General features: G+C 40.9%; 1 protein-coding gene across 3 annotated transcripts in view; it reads right to left on the reverse strand.

Moving 5' to 3' along the window:
* LOC131075679 (anthranilate synthase beta subunit 1, chloroplastic) overlaps positions 1 to 25,697 on the reverse strand; it is a 116,300-nt gene that overhangs the window by 13,639 nt on the left and 76,964 nt on the right. For 2 of the 3 annotated variants that reach the window (XM_058012531.2, XM_058012532.2), the window contains exon 7: positions 16,943 to 17,078. The exons of the other annotated variant lie outside the window; for it this stretch is intronic. In XM_058012531.2, coding sequence (XP_057868514.1) covers positions 16,943 to 17,078 — 136 coding nt within the window. The remainder of the gene's footprint in view (positions 1 to 16,942; positions 17,079 to 25,697) is intronic. 3 annotated transcript variants of the gene reach the window in all.

The raw sequence follows: 25,697 nt of genomic DNA on the forward strand, positions 1-25,697 counted from the left end.
TTTAGGAAACTTCATGATAAGTCTTTGAGTTATCATTTCCTAAAAAACGATTGAGCTACTGGAATTCAAAATTTAAGGCTATGACGATCAAAATTTAAAATTAAAACAAGGGATCTTGCCATACCTTACTTGAGAGCTAACTCAAAAAATGCAAAATGAAGAAAATCGCCTAGGCAAAAATTAATGTTTGAAACTTTCAACGTGATCTCCTTCAAACGAGCGATCCTCTTTAGTAATTCGCCACCTTTGGGGGGGGTCTTCAACGTCTTGATGGCAAATTCGCTCCACTTCAAACCAAGTTCGCACTCCCCTTGAATGGAAATTTCGCACCTTTCCTCAATGAAATTCGCACTTCCTCCTTGTCTTCTCCAAATCGCATGCAAAGGAAGTTTGAATGATGATTTGAAAATGAAATAACTCACCCCTCCTTTATAGGCGCTCACCCTCTCATTTACCTCTAGGCCGACTTTTATAATATAGCAATTAAAAACAAATTTTAAATAAAAAAACAAGGCCGACTTTTGTAAAATAAACCCAAGCGCTTCATTTTTTATTAAAAAATAATAATTAATTAATTAATTGCCATCGTTTTTTAATTAATAAACTCGATTTTTTAAAAGGCAAAAATCAATTAATTAATGTCCAAGCGCAATTTTTAAATGCTATTTAATTGAATTTTTAATTTTGTCGATTTTTAGCATTTAATGAAAATTCAAAAAATGTTTGTTAGCGCCAAAATTTGAAGGTGGAAAAGTACAAACCTCATCGCCCTGGTCCCTGACTGAGGGACAGGAGCGATCTACCATTTTACCCTGGAATCTCGTGTTTTTGACATTCAAAATCTCCATCCTTACGTTGAAATTGGCATTTTTGCTAGGAATTTCAAACTTCGTTAACTCGACCTTGTAAATGAATGCCTCCTGAGGTGATATCGCCCTAGTCCCTTGGAGAGGGACAGGAGCGATCTAGGTGTTTTCTCCTTGATCTTGCTTGTTCGATCACCAATCTTTATCATAAGGCAAACAAGAACGTTGTTTCTTCATTCTACCTTTACTTCACTTGGTCTTTACAAGGCACTTTGATGCTTAAATAGATTATCGCCCTGGTCCCTTGGTGAGGGACAGGAGCGAACTTCAATGTCCTGGGCTCATGCTTGCTTTCATCAACTTGCCATTGCTTTCATCGTGTAAAATGAAGTCCCTTGATCCCTCTTGGCCACTTGATACTTGATAAACCTTTGAAAATCTAAGCCTTTGTGAAGATTTCGCTCTGGTACCTGGGAGAGGGACGGGAGCTATACTGAATTTCGCCCTGGTCCTTGACTGAAGGACAAGAGCGAACTTGGGTTTTTAGTGCAAAAATCTTCATCATATTAACTTGCAATTGTCTTCAAAGTGCAAAACGATGTTCCTTACTCCCCTTCAAATATTCAAAATGTGGATAGCAATCCAAACTTGGCCTCATTTGAACACTTTCGCTCTGGTCCCTGCCTGAGGGACAGGAGCGAACTAGGATATTTGGTGCAATTCTTTCAATATTGGCGACCTTTGATACTTCGTTCTTCATTGAGACGCTTCAAAATGTCCTTGCCACCCTTCACCTTGACTTGGAGTGGTTTGAACTTGGAGGAAAGGCATCATAACTAACATATCGCCCTGGTCCCTGGCTGAGGGACAGGAGCGAATTTAGACTTGTAGGCTCCATCACACTTTGCCAACTTCCACTTTTATCTTCAACGGTCTTGTAATGCATCCTTTCATTCATTCATGGCTTGGAATCAGAGAAACGAAAATCACCCGAAATCGCCCAAACTCGGCGAGTCCGAGTCCGAGTCAGGCCAAACGAGTCCCAGGGGCTCGGACTCGGACTCGGCCGAGTCTGGAGAGTAAACTCGCCAGACTCGCCGAGTTGGCGATTTTGGCTCAAAATCGCCAGACTCGCCGAGTCCTGAGCCCCAGACTCGGCTACTGGCTGGGTTAATAAAATGACAAAAAAAAAACATTTTAAAAAGTTTTTTTAAAAAGTAATAAGTTTTTTTGGAAGGGCGAAATTTGACATTTTGGTCTCTCCGTCAGGATTATTTTATGGAATATAACATTTAAGTATAAGTGACCACTTATACTTTAAGTTATATTCCATATATACTGTCAGGATGTTTGAGAGTGGTTTCGGGCCTCCAGGAGTTATATTGCAAAATCTAGTTTTTGGAGGATTCTTCAGTTTTCCAGACTTAGTCAAATTTCAGGATCAGGACATTCCAGACTTAGCCAAATTTCAGGGCATTTGAAGATCAGGATGACATTCCAGACTTTATCACTCACCAACTTGACCTAGCTTGGACCTTCAAGAATGATACTCACCAAGCAAGACCCAATTAGCAACAAGTGCAAAACCAGGCCCTAAGGAAGACTCTCAAAGAAACCCTAATTCAGACTTGTAATAAGTTTTTTTGGCCTCGCGGGGCGCTGCCCCTCGACCTCGCCCTGTATCGCGACAGGAAGCGCGCAAGGGGCGCTGCCCCTTGACCCCACCTTGGGGGCGCTGCCGCCAAACCCCCGTCGAAAAATATGGGGGAAACTGTGTCGATAGAAGTAGAGAAAATTTAACCTCCGAGTCTGACATTGATTGGATCGACCAGGTAGATATAGAGGTTGAGACTGTAGTCATGGCAGAGGAGGAGCGGAGAGCACGAGCACAGACAGGAGATTCAGAGGCAGATAGTGACACGGATGTTCCTAATGTTGGTGAGCATGGTATGGTGTCACGGGGAGCGGCTATGGCAGTCGAATCATCCAGGAACTACCTTAGACGCCTTCGCAGGGGGCTGGGGCCGGATGGTGCAGGCTCCTCTGAGCCATAGACTTGTAGTTGTATTTACCTTTGGTATTTGTATGAAACATTTGATGATGATCATATGATGACATGGATTTTTTATTCCATGAGTTTTATAATATTGTATACATTTGACAATATTTATATATCTATGTTTGTTATTTTCTTCAGCTACAATTTGCGTTTATGCTTATGTGATTGATGTATACTTGTGTATGTAATCAAATGAGCCGAGTTTGATGATGTTATTGTGTCTTTAAGGTGTATTCAATAAAGGGTGCATGAAACAAGTTTTAAATCTTAAAAAATCTCTAAATTTTTTGAGTTTTTCACTTTCCCGAGTCCAGCCGAGTCTGGAGCCGAGTCTGACGCCGAGTCCCGAGTCCGAGTCCGATTTGGCCTTGCCGAGTCCGAGCCGAGTCCGAGTTTCGTTTCTTTGCTTGGAATTCATTCAAACTTGGCAGGAAATTGACTTAAGGCAAAAATCGCTCTGGTCCCTGACTGAGGGACAGGAGCGCCTAGGCCAATTTGAGTCTCCTATTGATGTCTTGTAATCTTCAATTTGTATTCAACAGGTTCATTTCACCCTCCTTTCTTGCCTCAAACCTAAAACTTGCTCAATCTTCACCCAAATTTTGCCTTATGAGGAATTTCGCTCTGGTCCCTGGGAGAGGGACGAGAGCTATCACTGAGTTCGCCTTGGTCCCTGGGAGAGGGACAGGAGCGATTTTGGCATTTTGGTCCATTTCCCTTCACGAAGGCACTTCAAATTATATTCATTTGATAAAACATATCTCCTTTGATCTCCCCAAATCGTCAAGTTGTTTAAATCCTGCAAGGACAAGGCAATGTTTGGTTTTGAGCTCCGGTCCTCCACTGAGGGACAGGAGTGATTTTCACTCCTGGGACATTTCTGTGCTTATGAAATTCTTCAAATTATATTCAATGGAAAGATCATGCCTCCCTTTACTACTTCCACTCGAAAAATCATCTTGATCCTGCAGGGACAGTAAGACTTTTGAAAACGAGCTCCGGTCCTTCACTGAGGGACAGGAGCGATTTTGCTCCTACAGGCCAAAATATCATGATTTCAGGATTTTGATCACTTCACAAGGTAAAAACAAGTCATTTCCAATGCCCGAGATCAAATATCAAAAACTCAAAATTTGGTCAAAATTACTCATTTGGACAAAATTCACAATTTCATCATTCATACTTAGACAAATTTAGACTCTTCATTCAAAATTCCAATTGAAAATAGACCAACTCACTTAGCCTCTGGCGAATTCACTTTATTCAAAATTGCATCCTGCGAGAGGAAGCTCAAAAAAAACTCTCAAGACTGACTGGACTCTGGCCTGAAAACGTCAAAACAGGAACCCTAAGGCTTGACCCTAAATCCCGACAATTGACAAACTAACAAAACCCTAAAAAGCAGAGCGAAAGGCGAGCAACAACGAGCAAAAAGAGGGGGCCCCCATTTAAATGGGGCGATGTGTGAAATGGTCACAACAGGTTGTTCCTGGAGGCCACGCGGGAAGCAGTGCCGGAGGCAAAGCTAGAGGTATGGCCATAGGGACCGTTGGCAGTAGGTGAGCCTCCAATAATGTATTGGAGGCACCTGGACATTGGGCACTCTTCCGCGAAGCGGAAACGGGCGGTAGATACGGCCTCAGCTTCAAGGGAGCATGACAATGGGAGGGATTCCAGTAGCACAGAGGAATCAGAAGCGGAAGAGGAGGATGATAGCAGCAGGGCAACGGAGGAGCGGGTCCTGTTTGCCCCACCCCTGCTACCGATGGGCACGCCGATGCCATCATCTGGAGTAGGCAACACCTTTATTCCGGCCTTCGGACAGAGCCGCACGCCAGTTACACTTGGCCCCCTACAGCACCAGGTAGCATCACCGGGCCCAACCATGGCAGCACTTACAGAGGACATGGCAGAGTCAGGGACAGAGGAGTCGCCGCATCGGGTAGTAGTCGCCAAGGAGCAGGGACTGAGGGAGGTAGTGGATACGGAGCCTCAGGTGCGGTTGGACGTTGTGGGGACTGAGGTCGTGGTGACTGTTTCGGCGTCTTTGTTGGAGGAGCCGATGACAGCGGCCCATTCCCCGATCGTAGAGATGTGTGTCGAGCCATCGGTCGTGGCTATGGAGAGCTGGCTCACACAAAGATTTCAGATGACTTTGGCACAACCGAAGGGAGCTGTTGTATTTTCACCATGTCGGGAGACTAGAGCAGAGGTAGTCGACTTGGACGATTCCTCTGGCGAGAGACATGTGCCAACAGTGGGGCACACGGCATGAGAGGTCGTCTCTGCCATCCATACGCTAGGGGAAGGTACACTATTGGTGGCAGCGGAGGTACCTTCACAACAGGATGCGGTTGTGTCAGCTCCACCAGAGACTTCACAACCTTCGAAGCAGGAGGGGGATATTGAGGCCTATCTAGCAGACATGGTGACGAGGGGTAGGCGGGTAGTGGCCACTGCCCAATCGCACACATTGGAGCAGGTTGTGGTGGAGTTGGAGAGGGCCCTACGGTTTATGTAGGGGGGCTGTTCCGTAGCCTTTACTACATGTTTTGAGTCTCAGGGTTGGCCGACTACTGAGACGGAGGAGATGCTCCAGGCTTGGAGTGTGCGTCAGCCCATTGTGGAGAGTCGAGTGACGGCAATTGTCCGCGAGATGGAGCAGGTCTACCGGAACGCCTACTATGCCCTAAGGCGTGCCCAGCATGAGTTGGAGATCCGCGAGGCTGCTAGAGTCGCGTTGGAGAGGGATGTGGCCACTCAGCAGGCCTCCTGGGCCGCAAAGAGGGCCCAGTTGTTGGCTCAGGTAGAGATGACCCACGCAGAGAAGGCGGAGGTAGAGACTCGCCTGTCAACAGAGCAGAGTGCGAGGAGCCTCGTGCAGCAGGAGTTAGAGGTAGCCACTACCGAGAGGAGCCTGTTGCAGACTCGGTTGGTCGATATGACAGCAACAACGGATACCAAAGAGGAGCTGCTGGAAGCCACGCATATGGTGAAGACGGCTTTGGAGAAGGTCTTGGTGGCGGAGCGGGATGTGACTGCCCGTACTCAGCAGGTGTATGAGCTCCGCGCCCGCTTGGCGGCCCAACCACCGGCGTCTCAGCCTTCTACTTCAGGGACGCTTCCCCAGCCCCCTCCTTAGTTTTTGTTGATGTATCTATTATAGGTTGCATTGTCTCTGTTTTTGTTGTTAGTCGCCTGGAGACAACTTTCTTTTTGGGGGGGAGGATGTTAGCGGCGTTATTGTACACAAACATAAGACTAGTTAATTATGTGTAATTGTTTTGGTTAGTTGGCAACCGAGGGGTGGTCGTTGCGGTGCGACGGTTGGTGCTCGCACCCCCTCAGTATCTTTATATACTTCGGAATGTAACTTGCAACACACAATTATGAATGGAATAACATCTCTTATACTTGTCTGATATCTATGGCGTTATTATTTTGCATTACGTGCTTTATGTTTTAAGTTATTCACCCGAGAGGGCAAACACCCTTTCACAAAGAGCAATTACAAAAAGCTGCTTAAAGATATAGCCAACTTAAAAACAGTAGCCATGAGACAGCAAAAAACCAAAAACCAGGAATACGACAGCAAAAAAGGAGACCCTAATTCAGATTTTTGAGAGCCTTCGCAGCTTCAACTTCCAGCTATGTCATGTTGAGGGCAATCTTTTTCAATTCACAAATATCTTGATTAGGAGCTTTCTTCTTCAAATTGGCTCTAGTCCTTTTGGAAGGCTATTGTCATCCTATTTCTTCTCAATAGAATCCACATCAATCATCATCCCTTCCTGATGGAGGCCTTCCAATTTCCCTACCATAGTGTTTATGCTCTCCACATAACTCTTCACAACTTTGTGGCTGTAAGTTACCAAGGAAATGAGATTATCATTAACTTTCTAGAATTTTTTTTCCAATTGTTTCAATCTGCCATCATACTCTTTCTTCAGTTTTTCCTCTAGGTTTAAAATTCTACTGTCACAGTCTTTCTTAAGATCATTAACTATGCTCACAGTCTTCTGCATAGACTCAACAACAGATTTCCTCTATTCAACACTCCACTGTTCAGCACAATGGTTATCCTGTTTACTGGTCACAACATGGAGTTTAACATTAATATCTTTAATCTCATTGAAGACCCACTTATGCATTCTGAAATTATCAACTGCAGAGTCACGAGCAATAGCCAGAACATCATCTAGGTTCTCTCTAATGCCATCCATGTTAGTAATGGAACTGATCCTATCAATCAATATACTTATGTTCCATCTTCAACCAATCTTCCTTTTGTTTCTCAAAGCATGCATCAACCATCTCCTCCACCCACTTACCATAATATCCCATCAAACCCTCCATCACAATCCAGCTTTTCACAAGCAAATTCACCTACTGATGCCACCATAAAACATTTAATCATAAAATGTGTCATCTTTACAACAACAATTGGCCAACATAGCCCGAACCCAATCCACTATCCCATCATATTTCACAAGTAGTCCACTTTCCATTGCCATCCTGCAAACTAAAATCCCACAAAACATTGAGATACCTCTTTTGAGAAATACAATGGAAAAGGTGATCCCCATACTCGTGTCAGCATTTATCACTTTATGCAGTGACTTTTTCTTTAAACAAAATAATCTTGCAAAACTCTTCCCTAGATCCTTGAAAGAAATTGCCTTGGAATAATTTTGCTCTTTGCCTAGTAATTTAATTGAAAATTTTCAACAATTGGTGGATAAATTTATGCAACATTTTCAGAAAAACATTGGGCCACAAGTTACATTAACTGATTTGGTGCATTGGAAACAAGGTGTTAGAGAGAGTGACTAATTCCATTGGTAGATATCAAACTTTGTATTCACAGATTTCTTATTCTCTTCTTGATGCTGATATCCAAAGAATTTTCATTGGTAATTTACAATCACACACTAGAGATAAGATTTTGCTTATGAAATACTTGTCTTTCACACAGGCACAACACTTCATAAATATCAACTTCACGTTAGTCAATTTGAATGTTCTTCATCTATGAATCCAATTGATAAGTCCAAAGAGGATCATCAAACTTATCAAGGCTTTAGAAAACAAAACAAAAACTTCATCAAGATCAACAACCATTCTTCTAAGTTTCCAGCAACATTGAAAGTCAAGTTACAGCCATAACACCTATTGTAGCTCACTTTTTTTCTAAACTAAATAATCGCAACTTCAAACTGCTTTCCAAGTCCTTCCACTCCATTATGCTTCAATTGATTAATAACAACTTGATGAAATTCCCCCCCATCCATCCCATAGATACCTCAAAGCCTTTGTCTCCTTTGTTTAACCCAAAGGCCTTTTGTCAATATCATCGTACACCAGGACATGATATGGAGAGATGCATGTGTCTTAGAAATGAAATTCAAGACTTCATTGACTCTAATATCATACAAGTGGATGGTGTGAATGATAAAGGGAATAAATCAATAGCACCACCTAATCAAAACTTGCAAATCTTTACCAGCCCTTTGCCTTCCCATTCCACAAATGTTGTTTAGCCTAATATTGGCAGTCATATAGCCTTTGATGAACAATCCAACCAAGCTTACGATTCTGTGAATCTGATAGAACAAGAGAAATCTATGCCTACACGTGAACCTAATATCACCTTTACCTCAAATGATATCTTGAATGCACCGGATAGACCATTATACATTACTAATAGAATCAATAACGAACCCACACATGGGGGCTTATTAATCCAATATTTATGGTGAATGTGATTACAGAAAAATATCTTTACACACATGAATTATATCAAGACACTTATGAAAAATCTGAAGTCTTGATTAAGGTGCATGGTGGTTTCACTTGCCCCACCATTGGTTCCATCACCCTTCCCATTGAAGTTGGTTCTAAACGCTTAGATGTTCCTTTTACCATTATCCTTACCTCGAACTATTTTCATGTGAAGTTGAGTCATCCTTGGCTCACATCCATGAAGTCCCTTCCATAGTCCACAAGTGTTTAAAGTTCCCATTTGAAGGACAAGTCAAAACCATACATCATAATTGTTTCCAGCCCTTGTCTAACCGTGAAAACTTCATACTTGATTAATTTTGCCCTTAACAACCTCAAACAATCAAACCTCGTGAAGATGTCCTATTCCTATCTGTTGGTGTCTGTTTTATCATCTACCAAACATTAGGATAGGATACCCGAAGGTATTCTATCCTCTCCTGAAAAATCACTACTAATTCCAAGGTCTATATGTGTGAACAAGCGACTTTAGTGGAATAGCTTCTTGGGTAGTGTATGCTGAAATTTTCAAGGGAGACTTACGTTTGACAAGTATTCTTTTGAACTGCTGGACTTAGATGGATTTAGCAATTTAGGCTCTTCTTTTTTTGGGGGGTTTTCTGGGATTTAGACTTTCAAAAGAAAGGGAAAAAGAGATAGGGTTCAGGAAGGCTAATCTAATCCTACGAATTCTGGAGACGGTATCAACTGGATGCTTTCGAGAAACCAAACCTTGCTTCGCCACACTAGGGACAACTACACAAGGCCGGTGCAATCTTCAATGGGTTGTGCTTATGATCAAGATGTTGGGATGCACAGGGGATGGGCTCAGACTAACTTTGCACGGTAGAATGGAAATCATCCATTTACCAAAAGTATGAGCGGAAATACACCTTCAATTGATACTTATCAAATCTTTCATTCAAATTAACAACAATGAAAGCAAATCTTAATTATTTCTAACTAAGTGTTGAGGCAATTGAAACCATGCAAATCATTCAAATAATAGAGATTACAAAGCAGCGCACATGCAATATATTATCTGGAAATGACCTTAAGCAACAATACATCAAAAACCTCACCCTTTTCAAATGAGGGGAGGCAACCTTATATAGTTTCTCAAAAATAAATGAATGGCCGAGATCAAACAGTGATCAAGGGCCAAGATTGAAAGTCCTAAACCCTAATTAGGGTTTCCCGAAATACTATCAGTTCAAGCAAATGAAAGAGTGACAAGTGGCGCAGCTGCTAATTTTACTGAGGTGAGTGGCCACTTTCCTCTTTCAGAGATTCAACGTATCTGGACACCACGAGCTTGACCTCCTCTATGGTGACACTTGGCAAACCGCCAATTTGGAAGTCGACGAGATCCACATCGTCGGCACACGTAGCAAGGATGCCTTCCCACTCCACTGCCTGGGTGAGGAAGTTGTCATCAATGGAGAGGAAGTTTGCAATCTTAGAAAGATCGCCTTTGTCAATCATCCCTGAATCTCGAAAGAAGCTTGTCTGAATCTTGGCTCTCAGGTTCTTTGCTTGTAAATGCTTCTCCCTTAGGCTTTCCTTCTGCCAGATCTCTGACGCCACCCGAAATACCTTGCCCAAGATCTCTCTAACCCTTGCCTCTGTCTCAAAACACTTGGTCTCGGATTTCTTCAGGACTTCAATCCGAGTGACCAGAGCATAGTACCACGTGCCGAAGTCGTACCTGTCTCCTATATGTATGATGCCTGCATCCACTAAGCTCTTCTTTGACATGCCTCGGATAACCTTTAGGTGAGGGAGTATTTTATTCTAAATTTCATCCACTTCTTCCCAATTGGATGATAGATCCTGGATACGATCAATCAACAAAGAAGTTGCCTCATGCGCTGATACTAAGTTTTCTACCAGGGTGTCAGCACGTATCACAGCATCTGAAATCCACTCCTTTTCCTGAATGTACGATCCCTTCATCTCATCATAGTCCTTCATTGATCCCTGCTGAAGAGGCTGTGGTGGAGTAGCTAGGACTTCATGGTTGAGCGGGCTGGTAAGATGGAGAACATACTTCCTCCACTGCTAGTTCTCTTCTTCCACTTTCTTTCTCTTTTCTTTCTCATGAGCCAACCTTGTCTTTAGAACATTACAGGAGTCGTCAAAATGTTGGACCTCCTGGTCCTGGGTAGGCTTACCCATCTCTATGGTGGTGATCTTGTAGTCATCTGCGGTGACATTGTCCCTAGTCTTCCCTTCTTTGGGCACTGCTAGCTGGACTGTCCTGAATCCGGCACTGTCTCTCTGAATCAGGGAGAACTTCCTAGCTGGTTTGGGCGGTTTAGCTGCGGCGGGCTCATTCACCTTCTCTAGGAATGCTGCGGTAGCCTCCTCGGCTGAGTGGACCTCCTTGGGAACCTTGGCCTTTATTCTTGCTCTCAGCCAATCAGGAATGGTTGATTGTTCTAGAGTATTCCGATCAAACTCATCGTCTGCTTCTCCTCAATTCGCTGGTATGCCATCCAAGAAAATTATAGGGGCTTCACCCTGCCCTCTATCTGGAGTTCGGAAGACCTTCTCCACCACCTCCTCAGCCGGCTGAGAAAGCACTCTTACTTCATCATCACTCACATAGATGTTAATCTCTTGTTCCCCAATTGTACTCTGATCAGGCGCAATGGAAGCAGCACTTAGGATGGAGTGACTTTCGCTGGATTCTCTTCTTTCAACTACAGCCCTTTTCCCTGTGCACTTTGTGGAGCTTCCACCCAACTCCTTTCTCTTTCGAGATCCAACGCTTTCCGAATTCCGAGCATCACCGGCGGAGGTACTTGGGTGGACGGACAGAGTATCATCCACTCCCATTAATTCATAAGTTAGAACCATACCTTTGGCCTTCAACTGTTTTGTCTTTTCAGATGCCCACCACCTTGAGTATTCAACCACTGACCTCATGAGGTCTGCTAGATCTGATTTTTCTCCCTCTGTCCAATCTATCAAGACTAAAGGTTCATTCTTCATTTTCTCAAAACCCAGCTGCTGAAGTTCTAGGCTTTCTTCCACTTGATCGGCAACTTTGAACACTTCCATTGCTCTCACCATACTTAAAGGAATTCTAGACCAGAACCTCTTCCGGATCTCGAAACTATCGGCTGCATTAGCCCAGTAGTCTTCCAAATCCAGTCTGTGCTCAAACGTTGTCCCTTCGATCTTCTTTATCCTCTGGAATGGATCCAAATCTTTTCTTGCCTTGTATTGGTAAAAGGGATACCAGGCTAGTTCTTTCTCAGCGGTAGCTGCAGCTTGTGATGATGGACATGTTTCCAGCCCATTACCAATTGTAAGTGAGGATGTGCCTGCCTTCTTCTGCTTATCCCTTTGAATCACTATATACTCCTCCAATTGTCTCACAACCTCGAGCAACACCACTCGGTTGGTAGGGTAAGCTGGAAGCTTGTATGGAGGACCAGAGAATCCCTAAATTCGGAGGTAAGTGAACTTTGGATATTGGATGTACCAACACCCGAACCGACTGATGAAGTCCATAGACTCTTGAGAGAGCCTCTGGTGCAGGCCACCTTCAAGGGTCCGGGTAATGTGCATTAGGAAGGCATCATTCACCCTTTTGAAATGGAACTTCTCCTCCATATGGAGCTGGGGATAGCAATCATATACCGGAAATTGGTTCTCCTTGTTCCCAACTTCTCCTCTACAAGTGAGACCTCTGTACTTGTAGGTCCTAGCCGAAGAATAGAACAAGTAAGAACTCATGAAGAAAGTCCTATTTGCCTCCAGAGTCCTTAGCTGGCTGTCTAAACTGTCACTGATCATACGGGCCCAGTCTATCATTTTTACTCCATTGATTATTTCATTAATGAAATAATACATCCAGGGTTCGAATGGAGCTCCCTGAGGATTTCCTATTATTCTATTGAGTAAGACAATCATGTCCCCAATGTCCTCCTTGAAGTATGCTCGCACTAGGCTTCTTCTCTGGAGTTTAGAGGCGCCCTTCCTCGGCTTGTCTAGCCAGGAATGATTAACTATGGCATCATATTCTTCCAGGTGATCATGGTACGGACTATCAGCTTCATCCTTGGTCATATATATTGTGTTGTGGTACTCAGGGATCCTGAAGGCCTCTCTGATGGCCTCATCGCTGACATTCGCCAACACTCTTCCATCAGGTGCAACAATATCCTTACTGATGGGGTTGTAGTGTTTGGCACATTCAACTACTAGTTCATTGCACTGCATGGTGGGGAGGAAGCCAGTAGCATGCACGATACCACTCTTCATCATTTTTCGCGCAATGGTGGTAGGCACAAGGTTGTCCAGACCAAACATTCACTTCTTAAACTCCCTCAGATTGATGTGTCCGAGGTTGGTGTCGTTGATGTTCTTCCACTTGGAAGTCATCCTTGACTCTGGAGGAGCATCTTTATCTACCTGGAACTTCATGGTGCTCAAGACCTGCAGATGAATGATAAAAACTTTAAGTTAGAAAAAATTCTGCAGAATTTCGAAAAAAATAACGGGGCCACGAAATGGCTAAGTGTTGGAAAATTTTCATTTTTTCACTCTCATTACTTAGCCACAAAAGTTGAATTTTCACCTCCAGACCCTCAGCCTTGAAGCTGGTTGAAGTCACCATCGTGTTAAAACTTTCAAAAAAAATTCATACTTAGCCAAAAAAATTGAATTTTCACCTCCAGACCCTCAGCCTTGAAGCTGGTTGAAGTCACCATCAAGTGTTAAAACTTTCGAAAATTTTCATACTTAGCCAAAAAAATTGAATTTTCACCTCCAAACCCTCAGCCTTGAGGTCGGTTGAAGTTACCATCAAGTGTTAAAATTTTCAAAAACTTTCATACTTAGCCAAAAAAATTGAATTTTCTTTCTCCAAAATTTTTTTTTTTTTTTGAAAAAATTCATTTATTAAATTCCGCAAAATATTCAGAAAATTCACAATTTTAGTTTTACCTCCGACTTGGATAGGAATAAGGCTAGACTTTTCTCCAAAATATTGAGAAAATTTAGAAAAGATGCCTTTCTCCACAAATCTGTAAGCCTTCTGCCAAAAAAAAATATTATCCCACTTCCAGCAATATCTAGAATTTCTTCCAGATGATCTTCAAACTGACATACTTTACTAAGCTCTCCTTAGTAATTTTGAACTTCTTGATGTAATAATGAATTTGATAATGAAGTATTTGTAGACAAGTTTTAAGAAAAACCCCTAAAATCATCCAACTCATACTTCTAATTCTAAAAAAAACTTTCCATTTTGATTTAAGTTTGAAGATATTCATTAATCCTCCAATATTCCCTTTCAAAAAAACTTCCCATTTTGAATTAATATCTTAATAAATTTTTAATATTCCCTCAATATTCTCAAAAAAAAACTTTCCATTTTGGATTTATTTTGAGGATTTTTTTTTTATTTAGATATTTCTTCATTTTGGATTTAATTTGAAATCTCTATGGATTTTGTTGACTTTGTTTGACCTTCCATGTGTAGGTTGATTTTTCGAATTTTATCTCCATCTTTTTCAAATTTTGGCGAATTTTGCCAACCTCTCCAAGGTATGGCGGACTTTGCCTAGAACTCCTTCGTGGCCTCTATTAACGTGAAAAATTGACTAAGGCATTGGGGTGGACTTTGATGTTGACTCCTCCATGGCCTCCTTTACCTTGGCGGACTTTGGTGTTGATTCCTCCATGGACCCTCCTAGCCTATGGCGGACTTTGGAGGTTGCTCCCAAGACTTGGCAAGCTTGGGCGGACTTTGGTGGTTTCTTCATGGCCCCTTCAACCTTGGGCGGACTTTACCTTGGCCTCTTCATGGCCCCTTCAACCTTGGGCGGACTTTACCTTAGCCCCCACATAGCCTCTTCAGCCTTGGGCGGACTTTACCTTAGCCCCCACATAGCCTCTTCAGCCTTGGGCGGACCTTTACCCTTGCTCCTCCATGGTCTCCATCAAGGTGGGGCGGACTTTGTTGTTAGCTCCTTCATAGCCCCTCTTCTTGCTTGGGCGGACTTTAAGTTACACTCCTCTTGCTTGACTTAGCATCTTGGGCGGACTTCTAGCAAGGTTTCCACATGACTATGGTGGACTTTGGTGTCTTCTCCATCTTGGGCGGACTTCTAGTGCTTCTCCTCCTTGGGCGGACTTCTAGTGCTTCTCCTCCTTGGGCGGACTTTGATCACTCCTCCTCCTTAGCCTCCCAACCTTGGGCGGACTTTGGAGAGTGCTCCTTCGTGGCCCCTTCAAACTTGGGCGGACTTTAGCTTGGCCTCTTCATGGCCCCTTCATGGCATGGCGGACTTTAGCTTGGCCTCTTCATGGTTGGGCGGACTTTGGAGTTACCTCCTTCATGGCCCCTCTTATGCCTTGGGCGGACTTCAAGCCTTGCACCCATGTGACCTTCTTTGATCTTGGGCGGACTTCAACCCTTGCTCCTCCATTGTCTCCTTAGGTGGGGCGGACTTTGTAGTGGGCACCCATGTGACCTCCCAACTCATGGCGGACTTTAGGCAAGGCACCCACATGACCTCCATTGGCATGGCGGACTTTAACCTCAACACCCACATGACCTCCCTTGGCATGGCGGACTTTGAGCTTGGCACCTTCATGGCCTCTTCAACCTTCGTGATGGGGTTTGAACTTGCAGAAACACTTCAAAACCCTTGTTAGCCAGACTTAGAAGAATTTTCAAAGAAATTTCAAAATTTCACAGTTTAATTTAATTTAACCGGATTAACTTCAAATTTGAAATCTGTGCTTAGGTGGATCATCTGAAAAAGCAAAAAGCCTAAAATCTAGGGATTTTAGCTTTTTGGGTCAAAACTTGGAATTTTCGAGATCTGGTCGGAGCTAGTCGATGGTGCAAGTGTAAACCATAGGTTTGCATCCCGGAAAAAGCAAAAAGCCTAAAATCTAGGGATTCAGCTTTTTTAGGTCAAAACTTGGAATTTTCGAGTTCCGGTCGAGGCAAGTCAGTATTACAAGTGTAAACCCTAGGTTTACATCCCAGAAAAAGCAAAAAGCCTAAAATCTAGGGATTCAACTTTTTTAGGTAAAAACTTGGAATTTTCGAGATCTGGTCGGAGCTGGTCGATGGTGCAAGTGTAAACCCTAGGTTTGCATCCCGAAAAAGCAAAAAGCAGACATCCCTAAAAAATAGGAAAAACTTTCTAAAAATAGCCATACCAGGGATCGGGCTAAAAATGCCAAAAACGAAACTTCCTAAAAAATAGGAAAAAGCAAAAAAAGCAAACTTTCTAAAAATAGAAAGTTGTCCAAATTCGTCCAAATCAATTGCGATCTTCGTCCTTTGGCCTCTCTAAGCATTCTGGTGGTGTTCATACTTCGGAATCACATAACTTGCAAGAACTAACTTTCAATTGTCAGGGCTTGAAATGCTCTGAACTGGACAAGGCTTGGTGAAACTGCAGCAAAAGGTCACAAGACACTAACAAAATCCTAGAAAACAAGAAAAGAGAGGGTCCCCATTTGCAATGGGGTGATGTGTGGAAAAGGTCACAACACTATCCTACCAAAAGCTTAAAGCCAAGAGAATAGCTGAGTTATCCTTAGGTAATCCTTCGGGACCTGCTATATTTTTCGTTTCCAAACTTTCAGGTCTATCTTATAGACTCAGCTTCAAGGAGATATGGATCCATATCCCTGAATCTGAGCTGGAATATAGACTTGAAACATCAGAAATAAAAGTAGAACACAGTTGTTTCCAATCCAAATAAAGTAACTAAAATTATTACTAGTTGAAATATCAAAAATGTTGAAATATTAAAAATCTATGCATGTATATTACTAGTCTGTTATACCTTCCATGCTAATAGTAAATGAACTATTACAACCAACTACCAAACACCAATGTTTTGGTTAAATAGTGAATTACTAAAAAATTAGTTTCAATTACAAAGTAAGAGACACCCCTAAGCCAAACAAAGTCCTAAACACAGGCTGAAATGGGAGAAAAGAATAGAAGACCTTTATTGCCCAAAATATAGCCCAAAACATCTTGAATTGCAGCCAAAAATGGCTTAAGGAATTTCAAGTTGTTCTCTACATTTTCCATTTAAATGAATCTTCAGACCTTCATCACTCTTCTATTTTAAGGGCGGTATATAACTACAAGAATATTTACAATGAGAATTCTATCTAAACAAGTGGCATAGTTCACATAGCAGGATAGAGAACATGTCTCAACAAGGACAATACAAGATGACTGGGAGAGAAAACAGAAATGGAAAATAGTGTGTTACGAATATAATAGCAAAGAAACTGCTCTTACCTGAATATGTTTGTACCTCTTATGGCGAACACCCATGATAAGGCCATCATCAGTCCAGGCTGTAATCTCAAGTTCATCATGAGGAAAGCTTTCTTTGTCAATAACAAGGCTGTGATATCGTGCAGCAGTGAAGGGGCTACACAATGACAAGAAAATATATTATGTAAGCTTCCTTGAATTATTTGTATATAAACAGTAGATAAAGAATGGTAATTGCATCCCTGTTTAGACAGGAGAAAGCAATTATAGAATTGACAACTTGAACTATCACTTTCAGAACATTGCAATATGAAGAATATATGCTATTAAAAATCTTCACAGACAGATTCTCATAGCCATGCATCAACTCCCAAGTTGATAGAAAGGCTGTCTATGGACAACTAGCAGCATGTATTGCTAGGTATATCATCATCATTGTGAAATTGTCTTACAGCTTAAAGGAGTGCCTATAAGACTGTCAAACTACTTTTCAGTGGCTACGAAAGTAAGATGGAAGATTTTTGCAATGTAAAAGTTAAAAGAATTGTCATTGTTTAAATCTGTCCTCCCTAAACAAAACAACAAACGCCTCTACAGGATGTGAAACAAGTCAGGAACAAATAAGGAGATTCTCAAACAGATAAGACATAAAAACGGGAAATGTTTGAGAAAGCCTTCCTTTCAAAAGCCTTTTTGTAACAGAAATTTTTATTATTATTGATAAACAAATGCACAACTTCTTTGCAAAAAGTTGGTTAGTAAAAATAGCACTCCATCCAAGCAAGAGACAGATACAACTAGCAGAAATGAACGAGTGATTAGCCCACACACAGAGAACAAGATATAAATCATAGATGACAATACCCGACCACCAGAACAAGAAGGCAAGAATCTTGATGAAAATGGACAAAGAAAACCCCTATAAAAGTTCAGCCCATAATAGACTGGAGAACCTTGGTGTGATATTCAATGGCTTCAGTGATAAAACCCTTATTGGCTAAGAATCTAAAAACAGAAAACAGCTCCACAAACAAAAGAATTACTGAGATAAATCTTGGAAAAAACAAATAGTTAGAACACACAAACAAACTAGAGAAGAGTGCTGCAAGTGCCAAGAACTGAGAAGTCTGGTATCCAGCCCATGAAACCCTCTAATAAACCCTTGAATCAAAAAGGAAAACCTTTGTGAAATAAAAGAAAGCTTATTACATGGGTTGATTGGGAAAGGTACTTAGTTATATGTTGGCTAGCATTGGTCCATACCCAAAGAGTGGTGCTCCAATCCACACTCCTCTCTAGTGACCCAATTTCATGCATGAGGATCTCAGTAAAGGTACCAGGGCTCTTGCGGATAGTTATATGATACATCTCCTTGTACCAAAGCTGATTGTACACTACATGATGATATATGAATAGATGAGCAATTTCTATCTCATTTTCTCTTGCATGTGATCATTGGTACGTTCCCAAAAAGTAATATTCTTTGTGACATTTGATGGCATAACTAGCACTGTTGCCTTTACGAATTTGAGCCAAGCGGAGTAGTGTCAACCATAGATGGAACACTCGCAGAGTACTCGGCGAGTTTCAAAAACTCGCCGAGTTTTTTAGCTCTGCGAGTTTTTACCACTTTAACTCGCAGCAAAAACTCGGCTAGACTAAAAAAAGAGGCCCAAACATGTCAAAAAATTATCTATTTTTGTTTTTTCAGGTCAGTTTAATTCTCTTCACTAGAATATATACATGAAATATTACATTTAAGTATAAGTGGCATTTCAATATGTTTTTTTCCTTTCTTATACTTTAAGTTATATTTCATGTATATATTGGCAAGATGTTTGAGAGTGGTTTCAGATCGCTAGGAGTTATAATGCAAATTCTAGGTTTTAGAAGATCTTTTAATTTTTCAGACAGTCAAATTTCAGTATCCATTATGCTCCTATCAACATTCTCTCACTCTCTCTATCTCACTCACTTCATCTGCCTCGAATTTTAGACCTATCTATCTCCCTGTCACTCTTCCTCTATCCCCCTCTCTACCACACTCCATCTCACTCTCTCCTCTCTCCCCCAAGATCTAGAGCTATCTCTCTACCCCTCTTTTTCTCACCCTCAGACCCCGATGAGGGGTGCTACTCTCAACTTAATTTAAATTGGCAGATGCTTGGTGGGAAAGTTGGGGTGGAAATACCCCAAATCTCAAAAAATTTGCCCTCGGAATCTTATGTCAGACTTGTAGTTCATCCAGTTGTGAGCATAATCAGAGCTTGTTTGAAGCCATCGACACGAAGAAGAGGAGCAAGTTAGGTCAAAAACGCCTCAATGACCTTGTCTTTGTGCAATATAATCTTCGATTGCGTGTAAGGAAGGTAGAGGAAGTAGCAGGTGGTCCACTTGACTTAGATGGTATAGATCCTTACAGTGATTGGACATCACAGGAGCAGCCTCCATTGTTTTTCGAGGATGACATCACTGATTTAGAGAGGCGGGCTATGGAGGAGGAGGGGGGTGGATTCGGTTTCACGCTAGATGACATTGAGGAGGAAGAGGATGAGGATGAGGAGTCATTGCCAGTGCCACAAACAAGTGGAGACATAGCTTCATCCAGGATGAAGGATGAGCCAGCCATACCGAGCAAGGAGGCACAGTCACACCCACTGCAGACTTCTAGGACTAGACCCTCTAGTTTTACCTCTCCCCTAGTTTTTGTTAGAGCTAGGAAGAGGAAGTTGTAATTGTAATTTGTAATGATGTATTTACTTTTGGTTTTACAAAAACTATTTACTATTTTGCTTCCAGGCTTCCAGCCATCAGCATTCCTCATGAGGATGCGATTTTGTAGACACTTTGCATTTAAATATATCAAGAATCAGCTTATTTCTTTTGTGTTATCATTTATTGACTCATTGGATGCATCTTGTCATTAAATTTTGCAAAAAAAAAGCATTTTTTATTAAATTTAAGAGTGTTTTTAAGTTGACGAGTTTTTCGCCGAGTTTTTCCCGAGTTTTTGTCAAGTTTTTTTCCTAGGGGCTTGGCGAGTCGAGCCGAGTCGCGAGTAGTCCAACTATGGTGTCAACAATTATCATCATTGACACATCAAGATGTAAGTATACAATTAAGCATAAATGGACCAACAAATCCAATTGACTAGAAAATCCAAGTGAGAAAGGAAAAGCAACTAACACAAGACATTACAAAACCTGTGGTACCTTTCATTGAGAAAGCACATATGAGAAGAGTTTTAAAAGAATCATGAGTCTCAACATGCTGTCTTTGACAACTTGGGCATTACCATGCCTCTTGACTGCTTTATTAATAGCATACCAGGATTGTCAGCAATCCATTGCATTATCTTGAAAGATATTTAGGCCAAATGAAGAAGATATGAAAAATGATGGTAAATTTTACAACAATATAAGAGCAGTAAAAAGAATCACATAGAAGAAAAAGAACGATCATCTGAAGAGAGACATTGAGAAAATTAGCCTCCATTAAAGTGGGAAGAAGACAATACCAATATCAAGGAGATAAATAAGAGATAAGATCACTCAATTCGTGGAACGAAAAGAGCTGTAATGTCTCCATTTAATGCAATATTGTTTCATGAGCTTTTGGTCAGTTTCTAAGTTTTCCTATAAGCTTCCAAGTGAGTAGGGGAGAATTCCAAACTTTTTGGAGTACACCAATTTAGTCTTTCTTTGTTTCCATTGATGGATTTGAGCTCAATTGGCGTTATGGATTGCAGCGATGCTTTCAGAAGCATTTTTAGAGTGTCTATTTTTAGTAAGTCTCCGAGTTGGCACAAATCTTCATCCCATTGCCTCAGTTACATCTTGGCATGCTCAGATTTGGTTTTTGATGCCTCGACAATACTTTCCGCAACTTAGAATGTAGTATTTAAATATACACTTAAGTTCTAATGTTTGATATTATATTATTTCACTAAGTGTTGTATTTTTATAAAGTCACTTTATGTCCCTTCAAGTGGACGCCTAGGGAAAGGGGGCCCACACATAAATTCATTTCAATAATTTGAAATGTGCTTTTGATGGCAAATTAATTATTTATAATTTCAAATTGGCTTATTTTTCCTTCCAAACCTATAAAAGGGGATTTGGGTTCTCATTTTCCATAGATAGAAGAGTACACATAATAGGATGTTGCTGAATTGAACTTTCAAGTTCTTCCAAGGTCAACTAAGGAGGAAACCCCTTTTTTGGTTGTTGGTTTCAGATCTAAAAGATGACCCCTAGCTGGTTTGAATGATTCCACACAAGGGTCACCATTGTTCTCCATAGAGTTTCAAACAAGGGTTTCAGGAAATAAAGATTTTATGGTATTTTGATTTGCAAATTTTGTTAGTGACATTTGCTAATCTTTTCAATGTTTTTAGGTGTGTTTTTGAAGTGTTTCTCTGAGGATTTGTTTCTAGCCATACTATTCTCCAAGAAGGGTCGTACCCTTCATGATTGTTGGGAAAGTTGTGATAGGGTTCAAGACTCATTTGGGTAGGAGTTATTTGTGTTCCTTATGACAAAGTGACCTCTTTTGAAGAGTTTCTTGGAGGTTGAAGCTATTGACAAATTTTTCTAAGCAGGTCATACCAAACATAGGATACTTGGAACCTTGGCATGGAATTAGGAAGCAAATCGCTGCCTCTATGACATGTATTTTATCTTGTTTGTTAGTGCCCAAGTTTGAAAAAGCTATCTTTGGGATTTAAGCTAAGTTACCAGTACGGGTTTGGGCATGGATACAAGTACGAGCACCCAGTTCGTGGGTATGGGCAATTTTTTTTTGCCTATACATGTGTGTGCATATACAAAAATTTAAAGAAATATACAAAATTGTAAAACTAAATACATTTGATAGTATGATACTTCATCATTGATCAATGCCAAATGCCAATTGATTGTTTCTCCAAGGTTTGTCGTTGCACCAAAAGATCGACCTATTAATGCCCAATACAAACACCAGAGATGAGCAAACCACGGGAGGTAGTTAAGCCATGACACGAATCCCCAAGGGCAGCGTTGAACAACCAAGGGGACGAAGGCACCAACCTTCCAACAATCCCCCCTAGCACAACCGAGGAATTCAAACCCATGACCTGAGCTCTGATACCACTTGTTGGCACAAGGTTTGTCATTGCACCAAAAGATCGACCTATTAATGCCCGATACAAACACCAAAGATAAACAAACCACGAGAGGTGGTTAAGCCACATCACAAATCCCTGAGGGCGGCACTAAACAACCAAGGGGACGAAGGCACCAACCTTCCAACATTGATACTTTAGAATTTCAATATTATCATATTATGTCATATGCCATATATCAATGTATCATATATGTCTAGGTTCACAATTCAAATAAAACTCATTATAATTACAAAATTGACAATCAAAAATAATAATTGTCTTTTATCTTCATCAATCATCAAACAGATCTAGATCAAGATCATCATCGTTTGCTTCAAGTTCAAAATCATTTGAACCCAAAGCAATGCTACTCCCATTAGGTGTGTCATTTGTAGGTATCTCATCATCATCACCCATAGTGACTCTACCAAGATCATCTTGCATCCAAGTTGATACAATCAGGGGTTACATCCCAATGTTTCATTGACCCATCCTTGTATTCGTGTTCCTTATGTGATAGAAGATGCAAATTGGAATGAACATAAACCAAGTCTTCTTTTTTTTTAGTAGCCAACCGATTACGCTTCATTGAGTGGATAAAGGAGTATGTAATCCAATTCCGTTCAATGGAAGAACTTCCAACCTGTTGAAATTGGAGAGAAAACCAACAAAACTTAAAAATAAAAAATGCAAAATAAATTAAAGAGTGTTAAGTACCAAATTTTAGAACACAAATGTTAAAAATAAAAAGTAAAAGAAACTTACTTGTGATAGAATCTTGATTGTAAGAGTTTGGAGGAACAAATAATCTTGACCATGAAGGTACCACCACGTAGTAGCATCCATTTTGGACTGGTCATTAATAGCACAAGGACTATGATCTTTTCTTGAGATAAACATGCCAAACTATCTCCTAACATGTTCAACCACTTTAGGATCTAAGAAGAGTCTAGCAAATGCTCGTGTGTACCCAATAGCAACTACAATATCTCTATATGGTGGAGTTCTCCCTGGCAAAGAAAGTATAGTAGTGCTATAGTACTTGGGAGATAATGCATATGCAAGGAGATGCAATGGCGTGGTCATCTTGTTCCAACAATGAAGAACGATTTTTTCCACCCTTTTGAAAAAATGTTTCTTTGGGGTCATTCTCTTTTTGTGCTATTATGACTTTTTTTTCTCTATCATGGTGTCCATGCCATCATAGACTTCCCCCAAACATGGTGTACTTATATCAGCAAACCTAATCACACTCATGATAGGCTGGGTGAAATTCAAGACAATGGCATGTCATGTTGTTACAATGATGAAGAATGATTTTTTCCAGCCTTTAGAAAAAATATTTCTTTGGGGTCACTCTCTTTTTGTGCTATTATGACTTTCATTTTTTCTATCATGGTGCCATGCCATCATAGACTTCCCCCAAACATGGTGTATCTGTATCAACAAACCTAATCATACTCATGACACGCTGGGTGAACTTCAAGACATATTCCAAATGATCCCACCAATTGTCATCTAGGATCAATGACCTAACCTTTTGGGCCCTCTCACTACTTCCAAACAACCCATTGGTTACTAAAACCATGGCACTCAATGCCTCTCGCACCTTCAAATCTCGTCTCATCACGATTGTATGTGATGCAAATTGAATCTTAGAAACCCAGAATCATGTAAAAAATATTTCAATAGCACACTAAAAAATATTATATGCATATTAAACATAGAATAAATAAAATTAAATAAATTAATTAAATTTACCTTCAACAATTCCAACCTCAAGAAACTCCTAAAAATGCCTTGTGACATATGGTGGTTTGTCACAAACATTTGAATCTCCTCACTCTCTTGGTATTATTGTTTCACCCACTCTATTTTAGTGCCAATTTCTTGCATCATCAAGTTAAGGGAATGTACGTTGCATGGTGTCCAAAAAATGCACTCATATCTTTGCTCAACCAAAGCACCTACAGCCCTGCAAACCTTTGCATTGTCTATATAGATTTGGACAACATTTTCATGACCCACCATCTTTATGGACACAACGAGGATTTTGGAAATGAACTCTATATCTTTCACTTGCCCCTCACAATCAACCACCCTCAAAAACATTGCCCCTTTGGGGGACATTGCAATAACATTTTTTAATGGACGGTTTTTGCAATCTTCCCATCCATCAAAAAAAATAGAAACTCCTGATTCAACCCAAATCTCTAATCGGTTTGAGTGATGTCTCTACGAAATTTTGCTCTCTTCCCAATAAGGTGGTGCACACCTTTTCATACCTAGGATTTGTGAAACCAGGAGGTGCACTATTGATTGCCGCCACCATTTCCCACCAATATGGTGATCTCACCAAGTTGAAAGGAAGACCATTGGCATAGATGCAATGTGCACTTTTTTTGCTCTACAATATCTCTTGCTTCCATTTTAAATGCCTTGTCCAATGGGCCTCTTTTGCAAAAAAGATTGGGATTTTTTACTTCAGCTTGCAGAGGGTATCTCCAAGAAAGGATGTTATGAGGCCATTACTAGTTGACGATCTATGGATAAACTCATTGTTTTTCTCTTTGCGAACGAACAAGCTCTTAGTTTTGCTCTTTTTGCCATACCATCAATTGCTTCTTGTTCTCTAATGAGTGCCGCTATTTGTGTGGCAGGCAACCCCTTCTTATCTGGTCCTTCACACATTTTAATCCCTTTCCTAGGAGGGCTACAAAAGTGAAGCTTCACTCAACATTACAAGCTCCTATAATAGGTTTTAAAATAATCACAATTCCAGATAAAAACCCCACCTCGTGGAAGTTGTTCAAGCATTGTAGTATGTCTCTGTAAAGGAGATCCTTTATCAATTTTAAATTTTTGGTTGGAGCCCCACCCACTAACCTCAAACTAGTTGCCATTCTTTGCTATTATAAGAAATTAATTGCTATTATAAGAAATTACACAATTTTAAATTAGAAAAAAATAAATGGAAGCTTACACTATGTATAAGCTAATGAAAGTACAAAAAATCATTATAGCAAATAGTAGAACTTGTTTCTCTTTTTCTTAAAATTATTTTTTTTAAAACAGCTTGAAAAAGTTCATCAAAATCTTGAAAAAAATTGTTAAAAGACTACAGAATAGGGTATAATGCTTACCTTAGATGATTGAATCTCCTTTGTGCAAGCTATCATCCTTCCTCAGGCACCATCCACGATTGATCCCCTTTAAAAATAACCAGCTACCCTTCAAAATGCCAAAATGAGAAAAAGAGAGAGTAAAGTCACAAAATGAGAGAAAGAGAGTGAAATGATGCTTTCGGGGGCAAATTAGGGTTTATAAGGCAGAAAAAGGTAAAAAAAAAGTCACATTTAAAAGTGATTGGGCGCTGGAACTGCAGGTTCACCCCGGGTTTACGTTGGGTGCACCTGCGTACCCATAGTGCACCCAATGCGCCTGGGGCATACCCGAGTGAACCCGGTGTGGATTCGCGAACCAAAACACACGTACCCTGCAACATAGGATTTAAGTGTTAGTTTTCAGTGTGAGTTTTTGAAGGGTTGTACTACTATACTAGGTCGTACAAGTCATACCTGTTGGGTATGTGCATTGTTGGGTGTGTTTGGTACCTTTTTCATTGATCCTCCA

This window comes from Cryptomeria japonica, chromosome 3 (assembly GCF_030272615.1).
Source record: "Cryptomeria japonica chromosome 3, Sugi_1.0, whole genome shotgun sequence".
NCBI classification, from domain to species: Eukaryota; Viridiplantae; Streptophyta; class Pinopsida; order Cupressales; family Cupressaceae; genus Cryptomeria; species Cryptomeria japonica.